Below are 18,286 nucleotides of genomic sequence, written 5' to 3' on the forward strand. Positions count from 1 at the left end.
TTCACTCTTTCTTCCCTCACTCTCCCCTCCTCCTCCTCCTGAGCTTCTCCCCGCCTGCCTCGCGTCTCCCACTCCCTCCTCCCCCCCGCACTCTTCCCCCCGCTCCTTTCTTCTCTCCTTCCTCGCACCCTCCGTCTCTCACTCTCCCTCTCGCTCCCGCACACCCCCTCCGTCCGTCCCCGCTCTCCTTCCTGACACTGCACCACTGCAGCTGCCGCCGCGGCTCGCCCGCCCGCCCGCCCGCTCGCTCCCTCCTCGGCCCTTCCTGCCGCCCCCTCCCTCTGCTGCGCTCCGCTCCTCTCCTCTCCTCTCCGCGCTGCTCTCCTCGCCTCGCCTCTCCTCTGCTCCGCTCTCCTCTCCTCTCCTCTCCTCTCCTCCTCTCCTCCTCTCCTCCGCTCGGTCCAACCAGCGACGTCGCTTTGGCTTGGCTTGGCTTTTTTTTTTTTTTTCCTCCTGTCTTCTCTCCCTTCCCAATTTCCTGCCCCAAGAAAGGCGATTTTCTATTGATCCGAAGCGAAGCCGAGACAAACAAAAACCTCTTAAGAGAACCCACCAGCCAAAAAAATTTTTTTTAAATAAATAAAAAAATAAATAAAAGGAAAATAAAGGAAAAAAAAAAAAAGAGCCCAACCCAAGGGAGCAAGAAGAGAAGAAGCAGCAGCTGCTTCTCCTTCTTCTCCCCCCTCGTAAAGCGGCGGCAGGAACTGCAAACATGATGGCGGCAGCTCCCATCCAGCAGAACGGGACCCACACGGGGGTGCCCCTAGACCTGGACCCGCCGGACTCGCGGAAAAGGCCGCTGGAAGCCCCCCCAGAAGCCGGCAGCACCAAGAGGACCAATACGGGCGGTGGGTATCGCTTGCACCTCCCGCCGCCCCGTCCCCGCCGCCCGCCCGCCTGCCTGTCCGCCCCTGCCTCTGCCTCTGCCTCTGCCTCCCTCAGCCCTCCAGCCTCCAGCCCGCCCGCCGGGATCGCGCTCCCCGCCCGGCCGGAGCTGCGCCCCGCGCGCCTCTGCCCCGCGCCCCCGGCCCGCACCTGCCCTGCCTCGCCTCGCCTTGCCTTGCACGGACCCCTTTCCCCTTTTCGGGCTTTTTCTTCTTCTTTTTTTTTATCATTCATCAAAATGGCGACCGCTTTTTCGCACTCGAAACCTCCTCTCCTGTCCCCCCCGAGCCCCCCAACGGACCCTGTAAGTCCCCCCTCTTCCGACCCAAGCTGGCTCGGGGGTCCGGGGATGCCGCCCCCCGCGCGTGGTGGCGATGGCCATCCCACACTGGCGCGCTTGCTTGCTCGCTCGGAGCGGAGCAAAGCTGCTCCAAGAAATGCACGAAAATACATACATAAGTAAATAATAAATAAATACATAAATGGCACTCGGGGAGCGGGAAGCCAACGATTGGGGCGCCCCCCCCCCCCGGAGTTGTCTTTCTTTTTCTTTTTTCCCTCCTTCCTAGGCTCCTCCACCCCCTCTCTGTCCATCCCTGCCTCTGGGCCACAAGTTGTTCGCTCTCTTGCTGGAGGAGTGCAAGCTCTCCCCGCGCACTTGCACTTTGCACGGTCCGGGCAGATCAGCTCATTGATTTGTCTGTCTTTGGGGTGTGCGTGCGAAGGTGGGGGTGTCTGCGAAGGGGACTTTCTAGTTAACACTCCGGCGCTGGCCTGGGAAGATGAGTTATAACGGGACCGGGCTCGCTCCTTCATAGGCACAAGGAGTCATCTTAACAATGCACCCGATGCATCGAGGCAGAGGTGAATTTATCCCGCGTGTGCATTCGAGAGACGGATGGGGGGTCTTGCGAGTGGCACGCCCGCAAAAAAAAAAGAAGAAAAAAAAAGAGGGGGGGTGGGAAACGTTCTTTCGCAGGAGGAGGCTGAATTTCCCAGCGCGTTTTCCTATTTAAGACACGTTCTTGTGTGATGGAAATGAAAGTTTCTGGAGTTCCCTTGCTTTTTCTGAAACAACCTCCTTTCTTTTCTGGGTTCATATCCCTCTCCATTTAAAAAAAAATAAAGAAAAGAAAAAGAAAAAAACGGTGCTTATTTGGGAGAAGAAATATTTGGCTGCTGGGTCACTTTGAAGCATCTTTGGAGAGAAATGATGCCTGAGCTTTTAGTATTGGCAAAAATTCTTCTTCAGGTCCTTTAATTAATGAGCTTAAACAAGATCCTGATAGACTTAAGAAGTGCTGAAGAAGTACACCAGGATTAGTTAGATTTGCCAGTCCACACCACTTTGAATATTGCCTGGCAGTTATTGAAGGTTTGGAATACACCCACCGCAGTTTGGGTGGGTAATTTGGTAGGAGAATGATTGTTTTGCATACTTTAAGTAGGATATAGGCAATGCCTAATTGTAGTCCTTCTGTGTGTTTGCTATTATTAAATATATTTGGCTCATGGCTGTTTACACTACTTTTAATTTTTTTTTTTTTTTTTTGCAATACATTAAGTGAAGGTTTGCTTGGTACAGATCTTTGAAGTTTCATTGAAGGGTCAGTTCATTTTGTTTTACATAGTAACCACAGATGGGATTGGAAGACTTCCATGTTTGGAATAACAACTGGAATTTAGTCATCAGTTTCCACAGTTCTGCAAAATAATACAGCATGCTTAGATTGGATTCCAAGTTTGAAAGTCTGTATCCTACAAAAATTTGTACAGACTTATTTTCAGTGTAATTTTGCTTAATCCTGTTTTTCAAACATGTTTTAACCCCATAATTCCTGCAGCTGCACAACCAGTGTTCTTTAATTGCTGTTTTTCTTTCTTTCTTGAGATAGTGAGGGGGATACAAGGTTTAAACATAGTATGTTAACTAAAATATATTTCTTTGATTTTTCAGAAGACGGCCAGTATTTTCTAAAGGTTCTCATACCTAGTTATGCTGCTGGATCTATAATTGGGAAGGGAGGACAGACAATTGTGCAGTTGCAAAAAGAAACTGGAGCTACCATCAAGCTGTCTAAGTCCAAAGATTTTTACCCAGGTAGGTGCAATGAAGAGATTGTTTGATAAATCTCCAGAGAAAGAAAAGGGAAGAGCTATATATGTTGTGTGCTGTCCAAAAAACAAATTCCGTGTAGACTTTGTTTTATTTTACGTACTGACTGTATTAGAATATTTGTGGGAAAATGTAAGAGTGTTTTTTTTTTTTTAATTATGTCCTGTTCCTGTAATCAATGAAGTGTGTGTGGTTTAGGCCTATTATGAGATAAATCTAATGAATATGTGGCAATACTTCTTACTTATTAAGAAAAAAACTTCAAAATTTAAAGATAGAAACCTGGACAGCTGGTGTCAAGAAATGGGGTTCTTCTGAAGTTTCCAGACATCATTGTAATGACAATTAGTCTAGAATGAATTCAGAAGAGGGGGTAGGAAGGCATCTTAAAGAATGAATGGACCATTTACTTTTGAAACCATTATGTGTCTCTTTCTGCTTCATTGCTTTGTTGGTTCTGGAGTGAAGAGAACAAGTGCTGCCTCTTCACAGTTTTTTAAAAACTGATTTTGAAAGTAAATGTGATAAGAAAAGATAATATTATGTAAGAAGTAAAATGGTGCTTCAGAATGTGTAGCATATTGTATTTGCTTAAAATATGTTAATAGATTGTGGTATTGTGATCTATTGGAATATGGCAAGTTTCTAGGTTGTATGATTGTATTTCTGTACTTTTCAGTGTGCTTTTTTTCCCCAAGTGACACAATTGTGCATGTTCATTTTATTTATGTCATTTTCTTACTCACTATATGAGTTTTCCATCTAATTTGAAAATCCCTTAATTGAATAGTGTATCTTTTAGATCAAACATTAATTGATCTGCTTTTACTTCCATGCATCTTCTGCCATCGGTAGGGACGGGTGGTATTTTATCTTTATTATCAAAAAATATATTAATTCAGTGTTGAAGGAACCAATACTGCTTAATTTTATTTTCTCGGGGGAAAATGAAAAGCTGCTTCTCTTTCACTGTTCTAATACAGTAAGAATTCTTTAATATACCAAAGACTTCTGGTATGAGTGTAAGCAGGATATTTGGAGGATTTCTTTTTCATAGCCAACTAACTGTTCGGTATTCGAAAATGGACCATTATGCCCAATAGGTGCTAGAATTAGAAGCCATCATTTATATACAACATAAGTTAAATGTATATTCGATGCCATTACAAATATATAAGTTGTAATGTGATCTGTTAGGCATGACATCTTTTGAAAGTTTGTTTTCTGAGTATATTTTTGTAGCTAACATTCCTTGTCTTTAAACTTTCCTTATGCATTAGAAAGTTTGCTAACATATTTACATTCATACTGATAGGTGTATTATGATGAAATATATGTGGAATTTTGTAAACTCCTTGTATAAATGCACTCGAAAGAGCTTGATTGCAGAATTAATAATGTCATAATTCTAGGTAAAGAGCTTCAATGGGAAATTAATTTCACTCTCAGTATATGAAAATGAAATAGCTTTTTTGCATTTATATGTGAGGTCATATCAAGTGTGCAGGGATATTATAGAAAATTGTGTTTATCAAGGATATTCCAAATAGTAAATTAAATGCCTTTCCTTTGAACATAGTTTATTTTCACTAGGTTGGAAAGGGTGTGCAGAGAATTAGGTCTTTTGTTTTTAGTCTTAGTTGTGCATTTTTTCCTTATAACATTGAAATTCATTTATAGTTCTGAAGCATGTTATTCATATAGAGCAAGAAGATCCCTAGGAAAAAGTGGGAGAATAGAATGCATTGAATGATATTTTGTGTGTGTAGTGACGTACCCTGATCAAATGTGAGGTGAAACATCTGGATTAAAGAAGACATACTCCCTGTAACAGGTGGAAACCAATCGTACACTGTGAAATCAATTTTAAGGATAAAATAAAGCTTTGTAACATTTAAGAAACCTTAATAATTATGGACACTTTGTTTAATGTACTTTTAAAATTAGGTTATTACCTGTTTGGACAGGTTTCTCTCTTCTTATAGACTTTATTTTTAATAATTTGTTCATATTTGATCACAAACCTGTGGAATTTTCTAAGCTTCTGGTATTCTTCAACATAGAACGCCTCTGAGCTCCTTTTAACTTCTACTCAGCTATTTCTACCTACCTAATTCTCAAATGAACTAAATTGATATAGAACTTGGATTTATATTGTCTACTTATAAGTATTTTCTTATAAGGTTATATCATAATTCAGAAGGTGTTTGTTTATATATGTATGTTTATATATGCATTTAGGCTCATTCTACTAGAATGAATATGACTGATTATTTCATGAAGGGTTTGTTTGTTTCTATCTTGTAAGAGTATATTTAGGGAAAGTATACTTAGTTGTCTAATCTAATCAATTTATTCAAATTGTCTACATTTTGAAACAGTAATCCTGTTCAGAAGGTTTAATTTCAGTACTGTATACTTGAGAATAACTTTTCTGGATGTATAATGTAGATTACAAATCACTTTAGGGATTATTTTAATAAGTTTTAATGAAATGATTCATTGTTATGTAGCTAGTGTAATCTCATATTTATATATCTGCCTTTTTATTACTTGGATTTGCTCCGATTACATCTTTAAAATATAAGCAACCTTGCTTCCCTGGGTAAATATTTTAAATTTGGGGGGCTAAATTATGAAAGTATTTTTTGCATTGAATTATGAATTTAGACTTTATAGAACAGTATATTGTATAGTATATTTTAGGTTGTCATGTATTAAATAACTCATTTGGGGAAACTATATGATGAGAAATTATTTAGCCTATATGATGAGAAATTACTTAGCCTATTTTAAAATATTGTAGTGTAGAGAAAATAATGTCTATATTAGAGTTTACTTTTTGCAGTGTTGCATAATCTATTTGTCTACTTTAAAGAACCTAGTTTTTAATCAAATGCTAATTTATTATTGGAGGTTTATAAATAATTTTTTGCTCGAGTAAGACAATTTTGTTTATATATATCTTCTTTATAATTAGGTTACATAGAGTTGTTCCCTTGTAATAAAAAATAGCTTTCACAGTTGAGAAATATATTACTGTATGCATTTTCAGAATGACTGTAGTGGGTTTTTTTTGCCCACATTTTATTGGCATCTGAAGATGTGTATAGTTTTTGTTAGCAAGTAGACTGATTTCACTTGTTAAAATTATTTAATGAATGGATCAGGTAGTAGCAAAAGCTTATTTAACTGTTGGTTAGGAGTAGTAAAAGACACATAGAACAAATATATTCACATGTGCCTTAGATTTTAGTATAGTTTGCCAATATTTATTCCATGACATGACACTATAGACATAGATGTTCATTATCAAACAGGAACCCTACACTCCTAGAATCTATTTGAGTGTATTTTACTGTTTTCAGATTTGTGTTTTAAAATTGGATCACATTTGATATAATTTTTTTATGGTCTGTAAGTTCAAACTTGAATTTAATTATTTCTATATTTTTATCTTTATTTTGTCACAGTCTAAACATGTGTAATAGTTTTTTGAAGTCTCAGACTACTTTTATATTAAATTCTTTAAACTAGTTAGAAGTCAAAGTAAGTGAATTTTTCTTTCAGTGGAAAAAATGCCCCACACTACCTTAGATTTGACATGGCTTAATCCAATGGTTTTTTTAGCCTTTAAGATTAAGATTATATTTAAAGAATAAATATATTTTAATCAGAAGATTTAATGACGTTTAAAATAGATAACTTTGTTTATGTTGTTGAAGGAAGCATTTAGGTAGTTTTAGTATAGTAGAAATACTTCTGTTATAGCTTCTCAAAGTTGGCAATTTATATTCCTTAATCTTAGATATATAATCTCCAAAGTAATTAATTTTAAGGTGAAATTAGTAGATAAATCAAATCTCAACAACTAGAAAATAGTTTCCTCGAATTGTTGAATTGAATTGGCTAGTTATAATACATTATATTGTATCTTTGGTCTTAGTATACTAGAAGAATGACTGATCTATAAAATGTTTTTTTCTTAAATTTTAGATTGTGACATTTGAATTTGTATTTCTATTGCTATGCTTTACTTTATGCTTTTTCTTTGTCCTTAATTGAAGGAGGGCACCACATTCTTCTACTAGTCCTAATCTATTTCTTAAAATTGCTGTATTTTTATTTATTATTTTATTTTAGCAGGTAGAAATCAGCAAAGGGCTGAAACTCAGCATAGTCTATGCAAACACTAGTTTCTGAATGGTAATTTTTATTCTTACCTCATATAAGCAGATATTCTGTATGAGAGTGCATTAGCAAAAGATCATAGCTATTCATTTTTTTTATTTTGATGGTTATACATTTATCATCAATTTAGCTATGCAACACCATTGATTATTATCGGTATAATTTGGGAATTATTTGTCATGATGTCACTTATGAAATTACTGTTTAAAGACTCAAGGATTTTGGAAAATTAACTTAACATTTGTGATATTCATTGTAAGAAAATAAGTGTTTAACAATATTGTTGAGTGCATCACCTTGAATGGATTTTAGAAGTAGTTTAAAAATAGTGATTTCAGCTAGTAAGAGTTTAATATGTACATATTGAAGATGTTTTGTCTAATATACAAGGAGGGAAAGTGATCTGTACCTTAGGAACTCTAAGGAGTTTGTGGTATCACAGAAAATCTGAGCAATAAAAACTTGTCTGTTTTACAGTGTTCTGTCTATTTTGTTTTTCTATGGCTTGAGAGAATTAATTTTTAAAGTTTTTAGCTGTCACAAACCACATTTATTGAGCATATCTTGCGTCACTATTAACTGAAATTCACCTTATAAACCTTAACAATCAATCAATCAAGCAAAATAAACAAGGAGTTCAGTCTTAGTGGCTGCCAGTTTAGTAGAGCTATGTTTTAAGGTGAACTTTTATGAGCAAGCGCAGCTTTCCGAAATAAAATTGGGGGGACAAGGATGGGGAGATTTGTGCTTGATTGCCATCTCATTTCCATCTTTGGATACAGCTCTAGCATAAAGTTAAACAACATCTGCAGAGATCTGACTGACAAACATCTCTCTGGGACTCATCATTGCAGCCTGCAGCAGGTGCATTCAGCTTTGCAGTCTTTTCCAAAAAGAGGTTAGTTTGTTCTAACATTTATCAGTAGACCAGTGGGAGCAAGTGACTGTAGAAGAGAGGTTGGTTGTCACTTGTCCAGTGCTGGAATACTACAGGTAATTGGACTGGACTAGTGGGGACCTCAGCAGAGTGTGTCTCACATTGCACTGCAGCTGCTCTGGAGCTTAATTAATCTGACCCTCTGAGACTGAAGTGTCATAATATAAAATGCAACATGCAAGAAATAAAGAAGTACGTTTTCAGCATTTCCTGATTCTGGGGTTGGAAAAGTTTCCATTTATTTCATCAAAGTCTTTAAAGAAATGGAATCAGCTTTTTCATATGTTTAATATGGAAATTTTGGGAGCTAAAATGCTTTTGCATTCATTAGTGTATCTGATAGAGAATCTACATGAAAAAAAGAGATGTGGACTTTAGGTACAGAAATTAGAAAACAAAGCAGCTTTAAGTCAGAAGCATTTAAGTTTCCTATTCTGCAAGTGTATTTTTAAATGATGAGTGGAAATAAGTGTTTTAAAAGTTTTAAAAGTTAAAAGTTAGACTTATGTTAAATTTTTATTTTGCTAGGAGAAGTAGCCCAGGTAAACTTAAGTTGTATCTTTTTAGTATATTTAGGACTTTGGAAAATAAACTTTGCTAAAGTTTTGAAGTACTACAACATATGAGAAGTTCTCCAACAAATAATACAGGTAGAGCATATTAAAATATTTTTGTTATGTTTCAACTCAGTAGTGGGATGCTATTTTTATAATTTGTTTTACTGAAATTAGATTAAGTCTAAAAATTAGTCTGTTACTTGTTTCTGTCTTAAATTTTTGATCTGAAATATCAACTCATACTGTTTTCTTATGAAAACAATGTATTTATGTATTTCAGTAGCATATCATTAACTTAGGTGTCTCATAACAGTTGTTTATTAATTGGACCTTGAAAGATTGAGAAACATTCTTGAAGGTAAATTCTTAAATATGGAAAACTACTGGTTTATTATTATTATTATTATTATTATTATTATTAAAATTGAGAGTCTAAAAAAGCATTTAGAATTTTTGTGAAGTCTTGACTTTACTGTTTTCTAATTTGGACTTTTTTTAACTTGTTGGTTACTTAACTAAGTGGTTACTTAGAATTATTTTGCTAATTTTTGGTAAAATACTTTTCTTGATCAAACTTTTGCTAATATTGACAGTATCATTTGAGTTTGAAGTTACTGTTTGTAAGAAGTATTTTAAGTTACATTTTAATTAAATTATAATCATTGGTAATTTGTTAATTATAGTAATTAAGGAAATAAGATGATAATAGTCATCTTTAGATGTCAAGAGATTCATTTCCCACACTTTTGAATATATATTTATTTTGAATCTAGATTTTTTTTGATATAATAGTCTTTTTGCTTATCTCGAACATAAATGATTATTTGAAATTTTGCCTATAATCATGCCACTGTTCGAAAAGGAATAAACATTGTAGGGATACAGAGTAAGATATTTGTATGCTGGACAAACTTTTTGAAATGCTTTCAATATTTGTTCATTCAAACCACTATATGGATATCCTTTTCCATAACAAATTTTGATCATGAAAACACGTAATATCTGCACTCCATCATTGATCTTTTGCTGCTTCCTGCAGGGCCTGTCATAGCATCGTTGACAGGACCAGATGAAAAGTGAAATCAGTATCTTGAGTTTTTTAACAGCAAAATGATTCAGGTAAGATTACTTGGTGTGGAAAATTAAGCAATCATTCTTGAACTAATTTTATTTAGTGGTAATATTTAAATTTACTCTTTTTTTCTTTTAAAACCTGTTTTATGTCTTACTGATGTTCAGTGTATTTTTAATTTCTATAATATCTGAACTCAGTATGTTTTAAGTTTTAGGCTGTAGTATTTCTTACATTCCTTATAAAACAGCAATATTTTTTTTTAAATTTTAAGGCTAACTTTTTGTAATTTAAAGTCGATTTTTTTTTTTTAGAACAGTAAAGATCGATGCTCCATAATTCTTTTGCAGGATAAATTTTTCAGAATGAACTTAGAAACGAAATAAGACTTTACATCCTGCATTATCTTTCGAATATCATGTTGACTAGTTGATTCAGATTTTAAGACTCATTTCTATATCAAAGAATAAACTTGTTTTTCATTTAAGTTGTTAATAATTTGCTGCTCCAAGGAATTAGATTTGTCATTGAGCAATTCTGTTTCAATTTTCAATAATATGGGAGGCATAATAGGAGGACTGGGGTGGTGCATTTCAGTATAAAGACGAATTAGGACCATGTAAAGTGTTTTATTTTCCTCATTATTCAATTTTAAGATGTCTGTCTTTGAAGGCATTAATATTGGAAGCAAGTAAACTCTAAAAGACTGTTCATTTAATCATTTTATAACTCCTTGTATTTTCTAAAATTAATTTATATATTTTTTTGAAAAGTTATTTAATACATTTAAAAACCACAACAAAAACAATATCAAATCTGTTTATATGGCCAGAGTATAGTATTGCAGGAAAGGTGTCTGCCTTGCACGTGGACAGACTAGGATGAGTTCCTGGCAGTATCTCATCAGGGGTGACCCTGTGTACATCACAGAGACTAAGCCCTGATCACTGCTGGGTGAGTCTCACCTCACTCACCCAAACAAACAAACAAACAAGGAAATAGAAATAAACACTGTGGTTTCATTCTTTAGTGTAACAGCTATTCTGGTTTTATTTTAATTCTGTGCATCGCCATTGAGTCTTCTGTGCCTACGTATAGTCAATTCAGTCATTATCAGAATTATAATAAAGCGTCTTTTCTTTGTAAAGGAAATGAGCATGTTTGACATTACCCTAAAATTGTACTTTATTATTGTATCCTTAAGTTTTGTTATGAATTTATTATAGGCAACGCTGTCGAAGACAAAATGAGGACACTTAGGAGTTTAATGAGGACACTTAGTAATAGCAGAGGCTTTCAATTTAAAAAGATTGGATATGGAACTAGATGAAAGGAATGGAATTTAAAAATGTCTTTAAAAATCTTCATTTAACAGTTGAGAAAACTAAGTTACCAAGATACTGGTTGGTGTATGTTGTAATAAATGACATGCAACTGTTTTCTGAATATATGCTATAATTGTGTAATTATTTTATTCTTTTTGTTTTGTTATACCCCCCACTCCTTTTGATTTTGAAGAAATAATTTACTTCCTCTGTCTCTAAGACTAAATAAACCTTTAACAAATAAACATGAACAAACACTAGTTTTTTATGACAAATCTTTATTGTTTTACTGCACTAAAGGACCAAAAACATGTTTAAGACATGTTTAACACTTTAACACATAAAAAAGAAACTCCAAAGATGATGGATTGTATTTGCTTGAATATGCCTGGATATTTTATAATTTTTTTTTCTTTTTTTTCCCGACCCTTCTTTTCCTGCCCTCCTATTTTCTTTAATTGTATTCTGAAAATGGAAATATTTTCAAGTTGATTTCTCGATACATTTTTTCCATCTGCCAAGGCACTTTTTGTTATTTGCTTTCATCCATTACTTTTTAGTTCAGCTTTTTGTTATTTTTTTTTTCAAATTTAGAGTTTACTTTTTGTTATTTTTGACTAAACAGATGGTAGATCTTGATTTAGAGAAATTGTATGGTGTTGGAAAGGTAGATGAAAGTTATGGAGGCATCGATGGCACTGCCTGGTAACCTGAGCATAGCTGAGTGTGGCTTTGATGGCCTCCTCCAAAAATCTGTGTTTGAGCAGCAGCTCATAGACAGATCCTAGCACTGAACTATTCAGGCCCAAACAGCTAGGTTGACTGTTGCCAGGAGTGACTGCTGAAACATGCTCTGAGCTCTGCTTGGTAGTTTCCTCCACCTTCCCAAAATTGGAAGCTTCCTCACTCAAATAGTTCTCAAGAATATATGTGTCTCCATAATTTTACACTATTCATAAATCTTTTTAAACATATAATATTTTGCTGTAATGGTTTAAAAATGAGAAAAATATGATTTAAAAAATAAGCATGAATCTTAATACTAAGGCAATCTAAGTAAAAATGTAGATATACAGTTGCTTTTTTAAATTTTTCATTTTATTAAATTAGTTCACTTCTCACTCAATTAGAATTCTGATTTTTTTACATTGTTATATTTCTCATAACCTTAAAGTGAATCTGAATATAGTTTGTATTCACATTAATTGAATAATTAAATTAAGTTTTGTAGCTGTGAAGCATTTTTATGTTATCCTTTTTGTCTGCTCTCTGTTCAACATCCAATCTAGTGTGTTAAATAAAGATGGCACCTGAGATTTAATTGAATGTATGAATGACTCTGAGGCTTATGCTACAAACTGCTCATGCAATAGTAGTACAGTAGACATTGAAGATAATCCAGCTTTAGATTGTTATTACATTCATTTCAATTTGCTTAGACTGTATATAACATAACCTATATTTTGGGTAAATCTGTTAATGAGTTCAAAACTTCAAGTCAAATATGATTACAGAAGTGTTAGGATAAGTATGAACACAGGTATTAAGGAGGAAGAGGTAACTGCTAGGGGAAATTAGCTTGCTTTTCAACATTTGTTTCTTGTGATCAAAATTGAAAAACCAGTATTATAGAGAATACTTCAAAGTTGTCTCCATAGTGAGAAACATGTAAAAAGTAAAATATTATTTAAAAATTATAGAAGTATATTATATTTTATTTCATTGCTACTTAACTACTGTGAAGTAAGGAATAGAGCCAACTGATGATTTTTTATTGAAACACCTTGAAAGTAAATAGTACACACATAAAAGTGAAGTTAGATTAAATATATGGTAATTAAAGTTTTAACAAATAAATTTATAGTTTCTTCTTCACCTAACTTGGGAAGTTAACATGCTTACGTACATGATAATTTATCAGCTATGTAATACAGTGAAATTCACTTGCATAGAGTTTGACTAATTTGATGATCAGGTTGTGTTTTCTTTATTTAAACTCGAACTCAGACTTCATAAGTCTTTTTAATACTTGAATAGTTAAAATTTAGAGAAAAGCGTGGTAATGTTGAAATGTTTAAAATGTAATACTTTATATCTTTTATTTTCCTTTAAGTCCCTTACATTCTGTTTTTGCTTCTTGTGTCATACCCAGCAGTGCTTAGGGATTTCAGTTGCTCTAAAATCAGGGATCAACTGCATGTACTCTATCATGTCCTGTCTCTCTCATAATGTTTTTTATAATTCCACTTATTTTTTAAAAGGCTGTTTTAAAGAGTGGATTAAAATAATTCTTAGTATTTCTTTCTTTATGTGACTCTCAACTGTTAATTGCCTCCTTGCCAGACTTTAGCATTTTAATAGACTTGCATGTACTCTCCATGCAGTCAGAAATACTTACAATGCATTGACGATTTGTATACAAAGAAAGTGAGCAATGAGAAATAGTAAAAATGAATACCTGGGTATAATAAAGTTTATAGTGATAGAATTGTTTTCATGGTGGTCTTTGAGAAAAAAGTTTGATTTCAAAGAAGAGTTAAAACAAAAGAAGAAAGTGACAGCGTTTTGAGGGTTGAATTTTAATTTGCTTGTTGTATCAACATGGATAGTTATTTGGAATATAGTTATAGAGATATAAAAGTTCTTGCTGTATTCAGGTGTCCAAAAATAGTTTTGTATTATAAGATAAAAGTGGATATTGCTGTAGGAAGTTGGGAGATACTGTATTTATTTTTAAAGCTAAAGAGAAAAGATTACATATAAAATATATATGTGAAAACGAAAGATGCTTAAAATTTACTAGCTAGGGTTATATTTTGCGAGGTCAGATTTGATGATTTGTAATCATCTCTGTGGTGCTTAGGTTTTCTGCCTCTGCGATCAGGATCACTCCTTGGTAGGGCTGGGAGAACTGAACCTTATATTATGCCAGGAATCGATGTGGGGTTAGCTGTATGTAAGGCAAGTGCCTTATCCCTTATGCCTTATTTCTTGGGTTCCTTAGCTTAAGTTTTTTTTTTAAAGAAAAATATATCTGTTGTACTATAAAGTTACTGATACTGGCACTATTATATATATACCATATATATACCTGTATTTATGATTATATAACGTGATTATCATACTTTCTAGGAAGAATTATCTAGTTACCTAAAATAAAGGTGTTTGACTCTTTGCTTAGTAGTCATAATTGAATGAAAAGAGTTATATTTAGAAAGAATAAGTTTAAGGGGAAGGTGAGAAAACAGAGTCTCTAAGGGAACAATGAGGACTACAAGAAAAGGATGTTAAACATGAGAGCTGTCTTTTAAAGTGTAAAAGAAAGTAGGAAGCTAGAGAAGGACAAATGTCAAAGAAGAATATTTTATATATAGAAAGCTCTGGGGATCTAGTCTATGATATTTGTTTACTTTTACTTTTCCTGATGTCTAAACTAGTATATATAATAGTATATTGAATGGCTTATTTTACTGGTTTAATTTTAATCAAGGCTATGTAAAATCATATCAAGTAACTTTTTTAAATTTATATAAAATATATTTTTAGTTTTTCAAGAGATACATTTATTTTGAATTTGATGGGATTGATGAAAAAATTTATACAATGTATGCTTTTTTAAATGTGTTTTTTAAATGGAAAAATACTAAAATTTTGTTTATTGGTAGACACAGATATCCAATATGTCAAATAAAGCAAAACCTGAAGCTTTTATGTCAATGGTTTTTTTTGTTATGTAATCATGTTGTTTGGAATTTCATTTGTTTTGATATCAGCATGATTTTCAGTCATTGATAAACATTGCACATAAAATTCTTAGACTTACTACTTGATCAAATTTAGATGAATTAAAAATGAAAAATATGGCACTGTTTTTTTTCATTTATAAAATGTGATTAAAATCATCTAGTATTTTATATTATAAAATTATTGGCTATTTTTGTAGAGAAACATTAAAAAATTGAACAGCTGAAGTGACATTAACACCAGCTGGGGATTTGAAATAAAAATATTCACAGTGTAATCTTTATTTAAGTTTTATTTATAATTCAATAATATCAGAGTTGTTTAATTAAAAGTTGAATTAATATAAAAAGGAAGAGTAAACAATACCACATTGACAACCCTCTCAAGATTTTATCTCATGACTTGTTCTTTATTGAGATATAAAGGTAGATGACTGCAATTAATTCTTTTTTTTTTTTTGAGAAAAACTGAAGAAAATTTTGAGAGTCTGTGAATTGCTTTAAAGTAGTGTTTATTAAATACATCTCTTTAAATTCTTTTTTTTTGGTGGCTTTTTGGTCCCACCCGGCAGTGCTCAGGGGAACTCCTGGCTCCATGCTCAGAAATTGTTCCTGGTAGGCACTGGGGACCATATGGGAAGCCGGATTCGAACTGATGACCTTCTGTATGAAAGGCAAACACCTTACCTCCATGCTATCTCTCGGGCCCTTAAATTCTTTTCTTAAAGTGATACTATTGAATTTACCCAGATCTTCTCAACAGAAAAAAATTACATTATTGTTTTAAACGTCTGAAGTGTATTCGCTTCTGTTTAAAGAAAGTTGTGTTTTAAAGCATTAGCATACTTTTTCTACACTGTTATATTTAATATTTTGTTTAAAAGCTAAAATGACTCTATATGAAAACACTACCATGAAAATGAGTTTGATAAGTTGTTTAGGTTAGCACATATCTCAGATGGTTTGTTTAATGTATTAAATGATACACAATTTTATTTTGAAATGCTCCATTTATTTATTTATTTGTTTATTTATTTTGGTTTTTTGGTCACACCTGGAAGCACTCAGGGGTTACTCCTGGCTCTACGCTCAGAAGTAGCTCCTGGCAGGCTGTGGGGACCATATGGGAAGCTGGCATTCAAACCACAGTTCTTCTGCATGCAAGGCAAACACCCTACCTCCATGATATCTCTCCGGCCCCTGGGATGCCAGAGAGATATTTTATTATATAATCTACTGATGAGCTTAAAATGCTGATAGGCCTTATTTTGAAGTTTTTAAAATTCCATGAAAATTTTAGAAATAGTTAATGCTTGGAGAAATGAGTTATTGTAATTTCCAAGAGTTATATGCATACATATATACATATTTGTATATGTACATCTATCTGTTAAAGAATGATAATGTTAATTCATACAATATCTCCAAAAGTTGTTTAATAAGAATAAATTAAGTTTTGAAAATAGTATTTTGGGGGGGATTTTTTTTGTTTGTTTTGGGCCACACCTGACAGTGCTCAGGGGTTACTCCTGGCTCTGCACTCAGAAATCATTCCTGGCTCAGGGATGCCAGGGATCGAACCCACGTTTGTCCTGGGTCAGCCGCAAGCATGGCAAATGGCTTACCCCTCTGCTATCACTCCAGCCCTGAAAATAGTTTTCTTGTTTTATTTTTTTGTTGTTGTTTTTATTTTTTTGGGGCCACACCTGATGACACTCAGGGGTTACTCCTGGCTATGCACTTAGAAATTGCTCCTAGCTTGGGGACCATATGGGATGCCTGGGGATCTAACTGCGGTCTATCCTAGGCTAGCGCCTTGCAAGGCAGACCCCTAACCACTTGCGCCACTGCTTTGGTCCCTGAAAATAGTATTTTAAAGAGAAACTATACATATCTTGATAGGAAATATTTTAAGTTTCTTAGCTTCAGTAAAGCTACTAAAAAGCAAAATATATATGAATCAGGAAAAAGGATAACACAGCTGGTAGGTCCATATTTGAACCTTTGCACTCACATGGTTCTCTGAGCCTGCCAATAGTGATCTCTGAATGCAGAACCAGGAGTCAGTCCCAATTATAGCCAGTGTTGTCTCCTGCAAGGAAGAATCAAGAAAAAAAAAATCAGACAAACTCAAAGTCACATATTGTCCTTTTAGGATGAAGTGTCCATTCAAGTTTGAAATTATGTTCCACTCCCTTGACATAGGGTTTGTTTGTTTGTATTTTTAATTTTTAAAATACCACTTTTATCTGATATTTTGGTAATGAAAACCTTTGATAAATTTAGCAAACTATATTAAAACTAAGTAAAAGCTTTAGTATGAAAGGGGCAGTTAAGATAATTTAATGGAATAAATAAAAGATAGAATAAATAGATGAGGAGTTTTTAATTTTTTTGACTAGCATATGCAGAAAAAATGCAATTTTGAGGTGTTTTTTGGGGGAGGTCACATCCTGGCTCTGCACTCAGAAATCAGTCTTGGCAGGCCTGGGGACCCTATGGGATGCTAGGAGGCAAACGCCCTACCTCTGTGCTATCTCTTCGGTCCCACAAATGCCATTTTGTTTGGAAAAAACATTAAAGAAATTTGGGGTTTGGAAATAATCTAACGATTATTTTCCTTTTTTTTTATATGTCGAATTTTGAATTCCTTTAGGTACAATTTTAAATTCTCTATCACCATTAATGGAAAATTAGATGGTCTTGTTCTTAAAATCTAAAACCATATTTAGCATAGTTAAGTGGTATATTAAAGTACTTTATTAATCATGACTTAATTATAAAAAGATCAGTATATACAGGGATTTTGATCACTTACATATTAAGAAAATAAGACTGTGAAAGTTTAAATGATTTGTGTTATAAAAAGTAAATACTGATGGGGGCCAGAGCAGTGGCGCATGCGGTAAGGCATCACGGCCTTGCCTGTGCTAGCCTAGAATGGACTACGGTTCAATCCCCCGGCATCCCATATGGTCCCCCAAACCAGGAGTGATTTCTGAGTGCATAGCCAGGAGCAACCCCTGAGCTTCACTGGGTGTGACCCTCCCCTGAAAAAAAGTAAATACTGAGCCTATTCACTATTGTTTTTTTAATCTCCTGTATTTATACTAATTATAAATTTGGGTATGCAAGTGAAGTATTCAACTAAGCAGACATTTTTGATTTGTCCCTGGGAAATTATGGTTTGATAATATTCTTCCACTTAGGTGTTATAATCCTACAAATTTTGTTTGTCATTGAAAGCAGAAGTAACAAGTAAAATATATAGGAAAACAACTTATTTCTTCATACATATTTATCTCATTAATATAAAACATAAAGTGGAAAATTTGGCTTATTTATTAGACTTTATTTGCATGAAACCAATTATTCTTTATTTGACTCTATTAAAGTTTGCCTTTACTCTAATTTTAATGTTATTTTTGTTGGGGAAGGAGCTATCAGCACTGCTATGGAT

The 18,286-nt window shown here is 34.1% G+C and overlaps 1 protein-coding gene across 5 annotated transcripts in view; it reads left to right on the forward strand.

Moving 5' to 3' along the window:
• Nucleotides 1-648: 648 nt before the first annotated feature.
• Nucleotides 649-18,286, forward strand: part of NOVA1 (NOVA alternative splicing regulator 1) — a 140,437-nt gene continuing 122,799 nt past the window's right edge. For 2 of the 5 annotated variants that reach the window (XM_049768407.1, XM_049768408.1), the window contains exons 1-2: nucleotides 649-848; nucleotides 2,843-2,986. In XM_049768407.1, the coding sequence (XP_049624364.1) occupies nucleotides 713-848; nucleotides 2,843-2,986 (280 nt within the window). In that variant the 5' untranslated portion in view covers nucleotides 649-712. Of the gene's footprint in view, nucleotides 849-1,580; nucleotides 1,750-2,842; nucleotides 2,987-18,286 lie in introns of those variants that run through there. The other 3 variants (XM_049768409.1, XM_049768410.1, XM_049768411.1) reach the window with 3 other exon arrangements.

This window comes from Suncus etruscus, chromosome 2, assembly GCF_024139225.1.
Source record: "Suncus etruscus isolate mSunEtr1 chromosome 2, mSunEtr1.pri.cur, whole genome shotgun sequence".
Classification (NCBI taxonomy): domain Eukaryota; kingdom Metazoa; phylum Chordata; class Mammalia; order Eulipotyphla; family Soricidae; genus Suncus; species Suncus etruscus.